The following is a 16,619-nucleotide window of genomic DNA, read 5'->3' on the forward strand; positions in this document are numbered from 1 at the left end:
CATAACGCCTTTTTGTGTGACCAAACAACTCAATCTTGGTTTCATCAGTCCACAGAACCTTCTTCCAAAAAGAAATTGGCTTCTCCAAATGTGCTTTTGCATACCTCAGCCTACTCTGTTTGTGGCGTGCTTGCAGAAACTGCTTCTTTCGCATCACTCTCCCATACAGCTTCTCCTTGTGCAAAGTGCGTTGTATAGTTGACCGATGCACAGTGACACCATCTGCAGCAAGTTGATGCTGCAGCTCTCTGGAGGTGGTCTGAGGATTGTCCTTGACTGATCTCACCATTCTTCTTCTCTGCCTTTCTGATGTTTTTCTTGGCCTGCCACTTCTGGCCTTAACAAGAACTGTCCCTGTGTTCATCCATTTCCTTACTATGTTCCTCACAGTGGAAACTGACAGGTTAAATCTCTGAGACAGCTTTTTGTATCCTTCCCCTGAACAACTATGTTGAATAATCTTTGTTTTCAGATCATTTGACAGTTGTTTTGAGGAGCCCATGATGCCACTCTTCAGAGGAGATTCAAACAGGAGAACAACTTGCAAGTGGCCACTTTAAGTAGCTTTTCTCATGATTGCATACACCTGGCTATGAAGTTCAAAGCTCAATGAGGTTACAAAACCAAAAAAAAGTGCTTTAGTAAGTCAGTAAAAAGTAGGTAGGAGTATTTAAAACAAGAAAATGATAAGAGTGCCCATACTTATGCACCTGTCAAATTTTGTTTGAATGCAGATTGCACATTTTCTGTTAGTACAATAAACCTCATTTCAAGGCAGAAACATTACTGTGTCCAACAGTTATTACATATATCAAACTGAAATAGCTGTTGCAAAAACACCAATTTTTATAAAACATTAAGCTTAAGATTAATAGGGGTGCCCAAACTTTTTCATATAACTGTAGATAGTGAGGAATGACAGGGATGACATACTGCCAATATTTTTGCTATAGAAAAGATGAAATACGATTTCAAAGACAAATTGAATTCAGTAATATTATTTTTCTTTACAAACGTTATTTACAAGTATTATTCTTAATACCTTACTGCACAGCACCCTAAAAATATGGCACAGGCATCAGTGACAAATAAAGAGAACGTGGCACTTATGTTGTACTTGTAAGGTTCTGACAGGTTGTCATTTCACCTACCAGACGATCAGTTAGTATCAACTACAAATTAACAGTTGATTTGAAGGCGTCTTTGGCATAAACTGAATAAAAAAAAATTGCAAATTGTTGTGTGGAAGAAAACTGAGGAAAATGTCTGTTTCTGCCATGCTTGCCAAAGTAGGTATGGTTAATTTTAAGGGGTCATGTCCTGCATGTTGCACACAAATTTATTAAATGGGTACTACCGGAAGATAAAACAGTTTGTACTGTCCCTGCCCTCATAAACTATAAAGATGAGATGCCCAGTGCACTTTAATTATATTTAATTAAAGACTGCACTGCAGACAGGAAGACATTATTAGAGGGCTGGTGTAACAGCAGCTGCTTCTCACTGCTCACCCCTCTGTCTGGGACATTACATCAGTGTGCAGCTTCATGCTGTTACTATCAGCCAGTCTCCTGATAATTGCTGTATCTCTTTTCAGGCTGGCTGTTACTCACAGGGGAAAGCTGCACATTGGTGTGTGATGTAATGTCCCAGACGGGAGGGGGGAGCAGTGAGGAGTAGCTGCTGTCACACAGAATTACAGTGTGACAGCAGCTTGTAATTTCTAGCTAAAGATAATAAAATTACACTGGGCATCTCATCTTTATAGTTCATGAGGGCAGAGACAGTACATTTTTTTTCAATCTCCCCAGAGTACCCCTTTAACCATGGGCTTTATGAATTAGACATTGACTGCAGTCTTGCAATCATTTTTGTTTTATTCCAACATGCGATGGTTTCAGAGAAAATCTACAGTAAAAAGCTGCCTGGAAACTATGCATCTCAAGTGACTATTCTGAGACAGGTACCTGGCAACTTCTTCCCGACCCACTCCCCTAGACTGACATGTCTCTCCAAATGCAAACACATAGGGAGAGGAAAGTCAGTCTATGGGAGTGGGCGGGAGAAGTTCTGGACTAGTCATCCAAGACACATAGTACCAGAACGGCTTTTCAAAGAGTCTTCTCCGAATCTCCACAACGTTTCATTGTAAAACATACCAGGCTGCAATAACGCAGCCACTGTCTGAATGCTGCTGCCCATGGTTCAGGCAACATGAATCTCATGCCAAGTTCCATGAAAAAAGAAAAAAAGAAAAAAAGTGGTGCACTTTATAGGTTAAATCTACGCCTGTTCATAGCAGACATACAGTAGTGTTCAAAATAACAGCAGTGTGTTCAAAAACAAGAGTTAAGCACACATTCTTTATACTAGTTTTTATTTCCAGGCATTGGAAACATTGCACACTGTTTTCTAATTCAAAACATTAAGAGAAATGTATAGAATTTTTAACACAGAAAATAGCAAAAAATGAACATTGAGCTGCTCTAAAAAATAGCAGTGTCTGCATTTGTCTTTACAAACTCACAATATGTACTCTCCTTTTTTTGAGGTTTCAGCATTCCTGTGAATCACTAACCTAATACTGAGTTGTATCCCTACAGTTTTTTAGAACTGCTTCTTTGTTCATTGAATCAACCACCTCCTGGCACCTGACAACTGTTATTCCAGCCCAGGATGCTTTCACTACATCCTACATTTTTTGGCATTTGTTGGCTTTGCCTCAGAAATGGCATTTTTGATGTCACCCCTCAAGTGTTCTATTGGATTAAGGTCCGGGGATTGGATTGGCCACTCCATAACCTCAATTTTGTTAGACTGGAACCAAGATTGTGCTCATTTACCGGTGTGTTTAGGGTCGTTGTCTTGTTGAAACACCCATTTCAAGGGCATATCCTCTTCAGCGTAAGGCAGCACGACCTCTTCAAGTATTTTAATATATGCAAACTGGTTCATGATCCCTGGTATGTGGTAAATAGGTCCGGCATCATTGTAAGAGAAACATGCCCATGTCATGATGCTAGCACCACCATTATTTACTGTCTTCAGAGTGTACTGTGGCTTGAATGCAGAGTTCGGGGGTTTGTCTGACGAACGGTCTGTGGCCCTTGGACCCAAAAAGAACAATTTTACTTTCATCAAGCCACAAAATGTTTCTCCATTTCTCTTTAGGCCAGTTGATGTGTTCTTTGGCAAATTGTATCTGCTTCAGTACATATCTTTTTTTTAACAGTGTGACTTTTCGGGGACTTCTTACTAAGAGTTTAGCTTCACACAGGTGTCTTCTAACTGTCACAGTATTCACAGGTAACTTGAGACTGTCTTTGATCATCCTGGAACTTATCATTGGCTGGGCTTTTTCCATTCTGGCTATTCTTCGATCTATTTGAATGGTAGTCTTCCGTTTTCTTCATCGTCTTTCTGGTTTTGTTTTAAATTTTATAGCATTGGAGCTCATTTTAGCTGAACAGCTTATCGTTGTCTGCACTTCTTTATAAGTTTTACCCTCTCCAATCAACTTTTTAATCAAAGTACGCTGTTCTTCTGAACGACCCATATTTTTCAGGCTTTCAAGGAGAAAAGCATGTACAACATGTTCTGGCTTCACCCTTAAAGGGGTTTTCCCATGAACAAAAGTTAATTTAAAAAATTGGTTGTGTCTGACTGTGTAAGAAACATGGTCTGATCGTACCACGGCTCCTGGGCAGGGGAGGAAGCAAAAGAGTAAACAGACATTACAGTACGGGATCACAAAGGATTCATTTTGTGAGGTCAAATATTATTTAAAAACAGGCAGTGAAATGTTTTACCTCACAAAATCTATCCTCTGTGATCCCATGCTGTAATGTCTGTATACTCTTTTGCTTCCTTCCCTGCCCAGGAGCTGTGGTATGTTCTGTACATGGTCAGACACAGCCAATTTTTAAAATTAACTTTTGTTCGTGGGAAAACCCCTTTAAATAAGGCCCACCTGATTCATACCTGTTTCTTCACAGAATGATTGACCTCACTAATTGAACTCCACACTGCTATCATTTTGAACACCCCCCTTTCAATTAATTATTCAAATACACAGACTCAAAAACCTGCAGATCATGAATGCGGAGTATTGGTTTTCTTAGAATCTACTGCACAAACTGGTAAATTATTAGACATGGGGTAATATAATTTACTAGCTATTGAGCCCGTTCTACGCCCGGGTGGCGAGCATTTTTATTGGTATATGGTCTCCCATGCTGGTATGTGCTGCCCCCATCCTGGTATTTGTGCTGCCCCCATCCTTGTATTTGTGCTCCCCAATCCTGTTCCTCCATCCTGTTATGTGCTGCCCTCATCCCTATCCTGGCATGCATGGCACGCCTCATCCCTATCCTGGTATGCATGGCACTCCTCACCCCAAATTCTGTATGCATGGCACTCCTCACCCCAATCCTGGTATGCATGGCACCCCTCATCCCCAATCCTGGTATGCATGGCACCCCTCTCCCCAATCCTGGCATGCATGGTGCCCCTCATCCTGGTATGCATGGCTCCCTCATACCCAATCCTGGTATGCATGGTACCCCTCATCCCTATCCTGGTATGCATGGCACCCCATACCTCATCCGGATATACATGGTACCCCTCATCCCTATCCTGGTATACATGGCCCCTCATCCGAATCCTGGTATGCATGGCCCCCCCAAATCCCTATCCTGGTATGCATGGTACCCATCATCCCTATCCTGGTATGCATGGCACCCCTCATTTCAAATCCTGGTATGCATGGCACCCCTCATTCCCAATCCTGGTATGCATGGCACCCCTCATCCCCAATCCTGGTATACATGGCACCCCTCATCCCCAATTCTGGCATGCATGGCACCCCTCATCCTCAATCCTGGTATACATGGCACCCCTCATCACCAATTCTGGTATGTATGGCACCCTTCATCCCCAATCCTGGTATGCATGGCACTCCTCATCCCCAATCCTGATTTGCATGGCACCCCTCATCCCCAATCCTGGTATGCATGGCACCCCATCTCTCATCCTGGTATGCATGGCTCCCTCATCCCAAATTTGATATAGATGGCACCCCTCATCCCAATCCTGGTGTGTATGGCACCCCTCATCCTCCAATCCTGGTATGTATGGTACCCAATCCCTCATCCTGGTATGCATGGCTTCGTCATCCCCAATCCTGGTATGCATGGTACCCCTCATCCCCAATCCTGGAATGCATGGCACTCCTCATCCTGGTATGCATGGTACCCCACATCCCTATCCTGGTATTTATGGTACCCCGAATCCTGGTATGCATGGCCCCCCCATATCCCTATCCTGGTATGCATGGTACCCCTCATCCCTATCCTGGTATGCATGGCACCCCTCATCCCAAATCCTGGTATGCATGGCACCCCTCATCCCCAATCCTGGTATGCATGGCACCCCTCATTCCCAATTCTGGTATGCATGGCATCCCTCATCCCCAATCCTGGTATGCATGGCAGCCCTCATCCCCAATCCTGGTATGCATGGCACCCCTCATCCTCAATCCTGGTATGCATGGCACCCCTCATCCCCCAATCCTGGTATGCATGGCACCCCTCATCCCCAATCCTGGTATGCATGGCACTCCTCATCCCCAATCCTGATTTGCATGGCACCCCTCATCCCCAATCTTGGTATGCATGACACCCCATCTCTCATCCTGGTATGCATGGCTCCCTCATCCCAAATTTGATATAGATGGCACCCCTCATCCCAATCCTGGTGTGTATGGCACCCCTCATCCCCCAATCCTGGTATATATGGTACCCAATCCCTCATCCTGGTATGCATGGTACCCCACATCCCTATCCTGGTATGTATGGTACCCCTCATCCTGGTATGCATGGTACCCCATCCCTCATCTTGGTATGCATGGTACCCCACATCCCTATTCTGATATGTATGATACCCCTCATCCTGGTATACATGGCACCCTTCATCCAATTCTGGTATGTATGGCCTCCTCATCCCTCAATGCTGGTATGAATGGCACTCCATCCCTCATCCTGGTATGCATGGTACCCCGCATTCCTATCCTGGTATGCATGGTACCCCTCATCCCTATTATGGTATGCATTGTACCCCTCATCCTGGTATGCATGGCACCCCATCCCTCATCCTGGTATGCATGGCACCCCATCCCTCATACTGGTATGTATGGTACCCCACATCCCAATTCTGGTATGTATCGTACCCCTCATCCTGGTATACATGGCACGCCTCATCCCAATTCTGGCATGTATGTCACCTCTCATCCCCCAATCCTGGTATGTATGGCCTCCTCATCCCCCAATCCTGATATGCATGGCACCCCATCCATCATCCTGATATGCATAGTACCCCGCATTCCTATCCTGGTATGCATGGTACTCCTCATCCCCAATGCTGGTATGCATGGCACCCCTCATCCCCAATGCTGGTATGCATGGCACCCCTCATCCCCAATCGTGGCATGCATGGCCCCCCTCACCTCCCAATCCTGGTATGCATGGCCCCCCTCACCTCCCAATCCTGGTATGCATGGTCCCCTCACCCTCCATTCCTGGTATGTATGGCATCCCTCACCCCCAATCCTGGTATGCATGGTTCCCTCACTCCCCAATCCTAGTATGCATGGTACCCCTCACCCCCCCAATCCTGGTATGCATGATACCCCTAATTCCCCAATCCTAGTATGCATGGCCCACTCATCCCCCAATCCTGGTATGCATGGCCCTCTCATACCCCAATCCTGGTATGTGTGCCCCCCACATCTCCCAATCCTGGTATGTATGGCCTCCTCATCCCCCAATCCTGATATGCATGGCACCCCATCCATCATCCTTGTATGCATGGTACCCCGCATTCCTATCCTGGTATGCATGGTACTCCTCATCCCCAATGCTGGTATGCATGGCACCCCTCATCCCCAATGCTGGTATGCAGGGCACCCCTCATCCCCAATCGTGGTATGCATGGCCCCCCTCTCAAAATCCTGGTATGCATGGCCCCCTCACCTCCCAATCCTGGTATGCATGGTCCCCTCACCCTCCATTCCTGGTATGTATGGCATCCCTCACCCCCCAATCCTGGTATGCATGGTCCCCTCACTCCCCAATCCTGGTGTGCATGGTACACCTCACCCCCCCAATCCTGGTATGCATGGTACCCCTCATTCTCCAATCCTAGTATGCATGGCCCCCTCATCCCCCAATCCTAGTATGCATGGCCCCCTCATCCCCCAATCCGGGTATGTGTGGCTCTCTCATCCCCCAATCCTGGTATGCGTGGCCCCCTCTCTCCCCAATCCTGATATGTGTGACCCCCTCATCCCCCAATCCTGGTATGCGTGGCCCCCTCATCCCCCAATCCTGGTATGTGTGGCCCCCTCATGCCCCAATCCTGGTATGCGTGGTCCCCTCATCCCCCAATCCTGGTATGCGTGGCCCCCTCTTCCCCCAATCCTGATATGCGTGGCCCCCTCATCCCCCAATCCTGGTATGCGTGGCCCCCTCATCCCCCAATCCTGGTATGTGTGGTCCCATCATCCCCCAATCCTGGTATGTGTGCCCCCTCATCTCCCAATCCTGGTATGTGTGGCCCCCTCATCCCCCAATCCTGGTATGTGTGGCCCCCTCATCCCCCAATCCTGATATGTGTTGCCACCTCATCCCCAAATCCTGGTATGTGTGGCCCCCTCATCCCTTTCACGCTGCACACATACAGAAAAAACCCCACTTATACTCACTTTTTGTAACATACCTGGCGGCGTCCTTGCATGGTGGTCCATCTCCCACTGTGCAAGAGCGCGCACTTGATCTCCAGTCCAGAATGTCTCTCTGGCTTCCCTCCTTGCTGTCTGTTTGTCTGTTTTGGCTGCATAGGGCGACGCCCGCTGAACTTCCTGTTTCTTGTACCTGCTGCGGACACGCCCCTGTTGCACCTTCAGCCTATTGCTGTCCATCTTTGGGTATTTATACCACCTTCTTCCTCAAGATGGCGCCTGAGCATTGTGTCCTGTCAGTCGGCTTTTTGTCTCTGACATGCCAGGTCCTATCCTGTTTTCCAGTTCTGTGTCTGAACTGTGGTCTGTTCTTGTGAACACGCTTCTTGCCTGTTCTTTCGCCTTCTAGGGGCCGTATTCCTAGATCTGCCTGTCTGTACCTTGCGGTATCTGTTCCCGTCTGAACAGAGTCCTGTTTGTGTCTCTGCCTTGCGGTATCTGTTCCCGTCTGAACAGAGTCCTGTTTGTGTCCCTGCCTTGCGGTATCTGTTCCTGTCTGAACTGAGTCCTGTCTATTTCTCCTGTCTTGCAGTATCAGTTCCCGTGTCTGAACTGAGTCCTGTCTATGTCTCCTGCCTTGCGGTATCAGTTCCCGTGTCTGAACTGAGTCCTGTCTGTGTACTCTTGCCTGCTGCCTTTCCTGGAGGCTGTATTTCCAGGCCTGTCTGAACACGCTCCGAGCCTGTTCCTCCCGCCTTCTAGGGGCCGATTACCTAGATCCGTTCCTGTATCTTGTCTGTCCTGTCTGAACACGCTCCTTGCCTGTTCGTCCCGCCTCTCTGGGGGCCGTATTCCCAGACCCGCTCCTGTATCCCGCTGCAGTGTCGGTCTCTTCCGTACACTCAGTTCCAGTCTGAACTCTCTCCTATCCTTTACCTGTTTTGCCTCTATGTCCGTTCCTTTCCTTTTTCTGCAGAGTCTGTACTCGTACCTAACTCCTGCTTGTTGTCTCTGTACTCCCGTTTGTGAGTTTGTGGTCCACTTGCTACTTCACTGCAAATACCCTGTGGGTATCTGGCTCTGCCTTTCCCTTCCTGTCTGTTCCGTGTGAACAGAGCCCTGTCCGTCCTGCTCTGACTCCTTGCTCACTGCTCCGGCAGCCTTGCTCCGCTCTGACCCTTTTGCTCACTGCTCCGGCAGCCTTGCTCCGCTCTGACCCTTTTGCTCACTGCTCCGGCAGTCCTGTCCTGCCCTGCTTCTGCCCGCTGCTCCGGCAGTCCTGTCCTGCCCTGCTTCTGCCCGCTGCTCCGGCAGTCCTGTCCTGCCCTGCTTCTGCCCGCTGCTCCGGCAGTCCTGTCCTGCCCTGCTTCTGCCCGCTGCTCCGGCAGTCCTGCCCTGCTTCTGCCCGCTGCTCCGGCAGTCCTGTCCTGCCCTGCTTCTGCCCGCTGCTCCGGCAGTCCTGTCCTGCCCTGCTTGTGCTCGCTGCTCCTGCAGCCCCGTCCTGCTCTGTTCTTGCCCACCGCTTCGGGCGTTCCCTCTCTGCTGTGGTTGTCTACCGCATCTGCGGTTCTGTGACCCAGTCTGTACTGGGTCTTAACCTTTCTGTGCTCCAGCCCGTCCTTTCGGCCAGTACCTCCCTGCCTGCATACTCGCCTGTATCCACCCATCTGCATACCTGCCGTGTTTGCTTACATCCACCAGTCTGTGCCAGCCTAACCTGCCTGTTCCAGTAATCCCAGTGTGGGTCAACCCCCGTGTCCGGAGTTTGACCTGGAGTAGCACCTGGTCCCTCTGCCCGGTTTCTCCCTGGTGCACTGGCGTCGTATGCCGTCGTGCCACCTTGGTCGGATCGGCCAGATACTTAGTCACGCCCCTCCAGGCACTCTCCGGTCCATGGTCCAGTGGAACCACAACACCCGCACACGCCAGTCAGTCCGGGCGTGTGCATAACACTTTTCTTCCCTGTGCTCCAGCGCTAGAGTGTCCTGTTCTGCCAGAGTCCGGGGGAGGAGTGTGGTGCCGGAGTACGCGCGTGCCCATACCGCGCTCTCCGGCGCCATTTTGCTGAAGACACACTGCAAATGTGTGTTAAGTAAAATGGCGCCGGATAGCGCTATGCACATGCGCTGACTCCGACGCCTTCACTCCTGCCCTGGTCTCCGGCGAGAAGAGAGGCGCCGCGACAACGCTCCTCCCGGTCAGGTAACTATGGCACCGGAGATCGCGGTATGCGTTCAGTGTCTACGCATACCGCGATCTCCGGCGCCATACACTCCTCTTACCTGTAACGGCTCCATGCATTCTTCTGTCTGGAGCCAGACTGCACAGGCGTGTCTTACTTGCGCAGTCTATAGAGGCTTCAGACAGAGGGACGCTTGTAGCGTTATATTATAGATACCAAAAACAGTGTTTAATCTGGTTAGTCATATTGGATTGCTATTATTTTGAACACTACTGTAGATTTCATGTAATATTTAAACGACATCCTAACTGGTTTATAGAAGTGATGGCTGAATTGCACAGAAATAAAGATTATTTTAAAAATATATGTCTAAATAGAGCCCAAAGTAAAAACCAAGCCATTTTTCTGAAACCGATTACTTGTGCACAAGTAGAAAAAAAAAGAAAATGATAACTATATACATTCATTATTGTCATATTTGTGCATCCACAGTCCAGGTCAATGCTCTCTGTCCTTGAACAGGAGCTGCACAAATTTTCTGAGCTTCAATGTTTGATTCTCCGGCCTGGTGTGACATCTGTGTGCATATGGTACCACCAGCCCCGCCAATAATAAGTTGCATCTGGGATCCTGGAGCGTAAGAAAATTTACAAAGCTCTTGTCCACAACGAGAGTGCTGCCCTGGATTGTGGACCAGGATTGCGCAAAGTGATCTGCTTATCTCTATTAACAATAATAAAATATAATTATTCCAATATTTATACTCCACCTTGTCAGATGTAACATCTGTTGGTCCCACAAAAGTGGCATGTGAGATTTCTTAGCAGGAGCATGCACTGTTGATGAATGTTCCATACTCTTGAAAAAGTAACCCCATTTCTCTTTACGGCCAGTATGTGTAAGAAAAAGTGACACTTTTTACACCCAGAAAATAGTATAAATATATTGATAAATATTCTCCAGTGTTTCTCTCTAGTGAACAAGTTACAGATTGTCATAAAACATTCTAGCTATAAGGAAACAGCAGAGAATTTGTTTCTTCACTCTGCTTAATATCTCCAGCTTGCATATAATGCATAAAATACACCGATGGTTTTTGACAATGCATTGTAATCTTTCCCAGCCCGGCTTCTGGTACATTGTGTTGTTGGTATCAGTAGATCTGCAACCCTGGTCCTGGCTTACCTAATGATCCATCATCAATTCTCCCTCATTCAAGCTATTCGCACCGTACAGGAAAAACGCTGGATTTCCCCCAACACGGGTTTTCTCCGGCAGCTGATACACCTGGATGAAGAACTCCGTCAAACACAACAAAATCAGACTAAACCAGAGGCAAACCAGCATGGAGAGGAGGTGCAGAAGTAAATAGAGAAAAAGCATACTTTACATACAATTTCTATTTTTAGTGCATGTTTAGCACTATTTACAATTTTGCTATTTAAGTGTTGACCATGACTGCTGTGTGTAGTTTTTTTTACATTTGCTTGTAATGACTTTGTTTCACCTATTTTTCCTAACTGTATAGGAAACCTTGTGTCAATTTTGCTATTATTCAATAATTTTTATTGAAGAAGCACTTCCATCAAAGTTTTTATCCTCTTAATATATAGCAATCACCATATTATATAGCATTGAGTACTTACAATTGCTCATTTTGTCTTTCTACCCAGCTAATTCTTCTGTTTTTCATTAGGTCTATGACATCATGTGATTAAAAACTGACTACCTGAATCCTTGTAAGCTCTATGTAGAATCCAGAGGTCAATTTTTCCTCCATGACTCATGAATCACTATAAAAGTCCCTGGTAGGGAGGAGGGAGCAGCTGGGTCAGGAGTTGTAGAGGGGGATGATTTCTGCAGAGTAAAGAGACTCCCTGTTTCTACATAAAGCAGAGAAAAGAGAAGAATTAGCTGGATAGAAGGGCAAAAGGAGCAATTGTAAGTACACAGTGCTATGTAATATGATAATTGCAATATATTAAGAGGATAAAAACTTTGATGAGAGTGCTTCTTTAAGAAAATAAAAAGAAGACTGTATAATGTAGTCGACAAACAATCACATGCATTAATTCCATGATCTAAGAGAAAACAGCATATAAATGCATGTCATAAAATTATTTAAAAAAAATGGGGAAAATGACTATGCAAATCTACTTGGATGTACTGTATTGCACTACTGTGGCTTTTCAATAGTTTCATTTTTCAGGTGACAATGTGGATAACTTAAAGATCCACTAGGATTCACAATTTATTAATTTCTGGTAGATATTTACAGTATAATCTAGATGTCTAGATAGACTATGGTTTAGAACTCCATTTTTGATATTATGTCTATGCTTATTAATTCTACACCATAAGGTTTGAGTGGTTCTCCCCACTTATTGTAAGTTACAGTCACATTCATGCAGATAAACCACGAAAGATGTTTCACAATTAAAAAACGGATTAATATAAAAAGTGTCTAGCGTTATCATTGATTTATAATCAAGCAGCATTTTCATTTTAGATTGCCACATCAGAAACATCCTTTTAGATCTGGAAACAAAGATAGTCTCTAGCGGTGTCCGTCACAGGTCTGATACATCTGTTTTAATTGATTTATAGGATTTGTTAAAGGTTGTAATGAAGCTTTATTTGAATTTCCTATCCTATGATTCTGATTTCTTTTCATTTCCCACTATACTGCTATTGTTTTTGGTTTCATTTTTAATTTTATTTTTTTAAGCTGTGTATACTTCACCTCCATTCCCTATTTACTGGGGTTGCCGGTAGTGTTGAGCGATACCTTCCGATATCAGGAAATATCGTATCGGATTGGATCGGACCGATACTCAAAAAGTATCGGATATCGCCGATTCCGATACCGGAAACCAATGCAAGTCAATGGGACAGAAATATCAGAATGAAAATAAACCCTTTCTTTCCTTGTAGGTTAATTCTACATGAAGGAAAACAACTAAGAATAATGTAGAATGTATTATGCGAAAAGCCGGCAATTGAGCAGCGGCATACACCGGTACCCGACAATTTACAACAGAAAGAATAGAGCTTCACACATAGATTAGATAGATAGAAACATGTCAGTCACATATATATGAAGTACAGTGACAGTGTTGCTTACTGTACTTGTCATTTAGTGTAAAGGATTTATTAAAAAAAATAATAGTGTTTTCATGCACCGTTTCTTTAAAAAAGCCGGCCGGCAATTCAGCAGCGGGACCCGACAATTTATAACAGACAGAATAGAGCTTCACACATAGATTAGATAGATAGAAACATGTCAGTCACATATATAAGAAGTACAGTGATAGTGTTGGTTACTGTACTTGTCATTTAGTGTAAAGGATTTATTTAAAAAAATAATAGTGTTTTCGTTCACCGTCTCTTTAAAAAAGCCGGCCGGCAATTCAGCATCTGTACCCGACAATTTAGAATAGAAGGAATAGAGAATCATACATAGATTAGATAGATAGAAACATGTCAGTCACATATATATGAAGTACAGTGACAGTGTTGATTACTGTACTTGTCATTTAATGTTAAAATAAAGGATTTATTTAAAAAAAAATTGGTGTGGGGTTCCCCTTAATTTTAGTCTCTAGCGGAGGTTAAGCAGACAGCTGGGGCAGATGTTTGAAGCCTGGGAAGGGGGTAATACCCACGGAGCTTCCCAGGCTACTAATATCAGCCCCCCAGCTGAATACATAGCCTTTACTAGCTATTAAAATGGGGGACCCCCCCCCCAAAAATGATATTAATAGCCCAGGAAGGGTGCCATGAATATTGGCCCCCTCCCAGGCTAGAAACACCAGCCGTCAGCCGCCCCAGAAATTGCGCATCCATAGGATGCGCCAATTCTGGCACTTAGCCTCGCTCTTCCCACTGCCCTGTAGCGGTGGCAGTGGGGTAATAGGGCTGGGGTTGATGTCAGCTTATAATGCCAGCTGACATCAAGCCCAGGTTAGTAATGGAGAGGCGTCTATAAGACACCCCCATTACTAACCCCATAGTCAAAGTTAAAAAAAAAACACAAACACCCAGAATAAAGTCCTTTAATTGAAATAAACACACAATTCTTTATTGTTCTAAATTAAACCATACTTACCATCACGCCCATTCCAGCTGAAGCCAACGATCTCCTGCAATAAAAGAAAAATAATAAAGCAACCTCATCCTTACCTTTCCATGGTTCCCACGATGGCTCCAGCTCTGCTACATCGAGATGACAGGCTGGACCGCAGCAGAACGCTGCCATCCAGCCTGTCATCCCGCGGACACTGAGAAGCGCAGGCATGCTTGCGCTCCTCAGTGTCTCTCTGTGACGGCATCCAGATGAGCCCACAATGAACTCGGCTCACCTCATGCACGTCACTGACAGCGTGAGAGAATTCTCCTGCACTCAGCGCTTCAGCGTGAGAATTTTCCCACGCTGTCAGTGACGTGCATGAGGTGAGGTCATGTCCAATGAACTCAGCTCACCTCATGCACGTCACTGACAGCGTGGGAGAATTCTTACGCTGAAGCGCTGAGTGCAGGAGAATTTTCCCACGCTGTCAGTGACGTGCATGAGGTGAGCCGAGTTCATTGGACATGACCTCACCTCATGCACGTCACTGACAGCGTGGGAAAATTCTCCTGCACTCAGCGCTTCAGCGTAAGAATTCTCCCACGCTGTCAGTGACGTGCATGAGGTGAGCCGAGTTCATTGGACATGACCTCGGCTCATCTGGATGCCGTCACAGAGAGACACTGAGGAGCGCAAGCATGCCTGCGCTGCTCCGTGTCCGCGGGATGACAGGCTGGATGGCAGCGTTCTGCTGCTGTCCAACCTGTCATCTCGATGAAGCAGAGCTGAAGCTGTCGTGGGAACCATGGAAAGGTAAGGATGAGGTTGCTTTATTATTTTTCTTTTATTGCAGGAGATCGTTGGCTTCAGCTGGAATGGGCGTGATGGTAAGTATAGTTTAATTTAGAACAATAAAGAATTGTGTCTTTATTTCAATTAAAGGACTTTATTCTGGGTGTTGTGTTTTTTTTAAATACTTTACTAGAAATTCATGGTGGTCATGTCTAATATTGGCGTGACCCCATGAATTTCGGGCTTAGGGCCAGCTGATAATGCCAAGCTGGCCTTAACCCCTTTATTACCCAGTGAGCCACCGCACCAGGGCCCTGGATGAGTTGGGTACAGCGCCAGAAGAAGGCGCTTCTATGAACGCGCCATTTTCCGGGGCGGCTGTGGACTGCAATTTGCAGCTGGTGGGGCCCAGAAAGCTTGGGCCTCCCTGCGCTACAGATTCCAGCCCCCAGCTGCCTAGTTTTACCTGGCTGGACACAAAAATAGGGCGAAGCCCCACGTATTTTTTTTTTAAATTATTTCATGAAATTCATGAAATAATTAAAAAAAAATTGATGTGGGGCTTCGCCCTATATTTGTGTCCAGCCAGGTACAGCAGGCAGGAACGGGCTGCCCCCAACCACCAGCTGCCTATTTGTACCTGGCCGGACACAACAATATAGGGAAGCCCTTTTTTTAAAAAATTATTTCATGAAATAATTAAAAAAAAATTGACGTGGAGCTTCGCACTATATTTGTGTCCAGCCAGGTACAGCAGGCAGGAACGGGCTGCCCCCAACCACCAGCTGCCTATTTGTACCTGGCCGGACACAACAATATAGGGAAGCCCTTTTTTTCTTAATTATTTCATGAATTTCATGAAATAATTTAAAAAAAAAATACGTGGAGCTTCGCCCTATTTTTGTGTCCAGCCAGGTACAACTAGGCAGATGGGGGCTGGAATCTGCAGCGCAGGGAGGCCCAAGCTTTCTGGGCCCCACTCGCTGCAAATTGCAGTCTGCAGCCGCCCCGGAAAATGGCGCGTTCATAGAAGCGCCATCTTCTGGCGCTGTACCCAACTCATCCAGGGCCCTGGTGCGTTGGCTCACTGGGTAATAAAGGGGTTAAGGCCAGCTTGGCATTATCAGCTGGCCCTAAGCCCGAAATTCATGGGGTCACGCCAATATTAGACATGACCACCATGAATTTCTAGTAAAGTATTTAAAAAAAACACAACACCCAGAATAAAGTCCTTTAATTGAAATAAAGACACAATTCTTTATTGTTCTAAATTAAACTATACTTACCATCACGCCCATTCCAGCTGAAGCCAACGATCTCCTGCAATAAAAGAAAAATAATAAAGCAACCTCATCCTTACCTTTCCATGGTTCCCACGACAGCTTCAGCTCTGCTACATCGAGATGACAGGCTGGACCGCAGCAGAACGCTGCCATCCAGCCTGTCATCCCGCGGACACTGAGCAGCGCAGGCATGCTTGCACTCCTCAGTGTCTCTCTGTGACGGCATCCAGATGAGCCGAGGTCATGTCCAATGAACTCGGCTCACCTCATGCACGTCACTGACAGCGTGGGAGAATTCTTACGCTGAAGCGCTGAGTGCAGGAGAATTTTCCCACGCTGTCAGTGACGTGCATGAGGTGAGGTCATGTCCAATGAACTCAGCTCACCTCATGCACGTCACTGACAGCGTGGGAGACTTCTTACGCTGAAGCGCTGAGTGCAGGAAAATTTTCCCACGCTGTCAGTGACGTGCATGAGGTGAGGTCATGTCCAATGAACTCAGCTCACCTCATGCACGTCACTGACAGCGTGGAAGACTTCTTACGCTGAAGCGCTGAG

General features: G+C 46.3%; 1 protein-coding gene across 2 annotated transcripts in view; it reads left to right on the plus strand.

Moving 5' to 3' along the window:
* DUSP13A (dual specificity phosphatase 13A) overlaps nucleotides 1-11,534 on the plus strand; it is a 100,179-nt gene extending 88,645 nt beyond the window's left edge. The window contains exon 3 of one of the 2 annotated variants that reach the window (XM_073681468.1): nucleotides 11,041-11,534. In XM_073681468.1, coding sequence (XP_073537569.1) covers nucleotides 11,041-11,285 — 245 coding nt within the window. In that variant the 3' untranslated portion in view covers nucleotides 11,286-11,534. The remainder of the gene's footprint in view (nucleotides 1-11,040) is intronic. The other variant, XM_073681469.1, reaches the window with a different exon arrangement.
* Nucleotides 11,535-16,619: the final 5,085 nt, after the last annotated feature.

This window comes from Phyllobates terribilis, unplaced genomic scaffold (genome assembly GCF_046119375.1).
Source record: "Phyllobates terribilis strain yellow unplaced genomic scaffold, ASM4611937v1 Scaffold_5__5_contigs__length_657084704, whole genome shotgun sequence".
NCBI classification, from domain to species: domain Eukaryota; kingdom Metazoa; phylum Chordata; class Amphibia; order Anura; family Dendrobatidae; genus Phyllobates; species Phyllobates terribilis.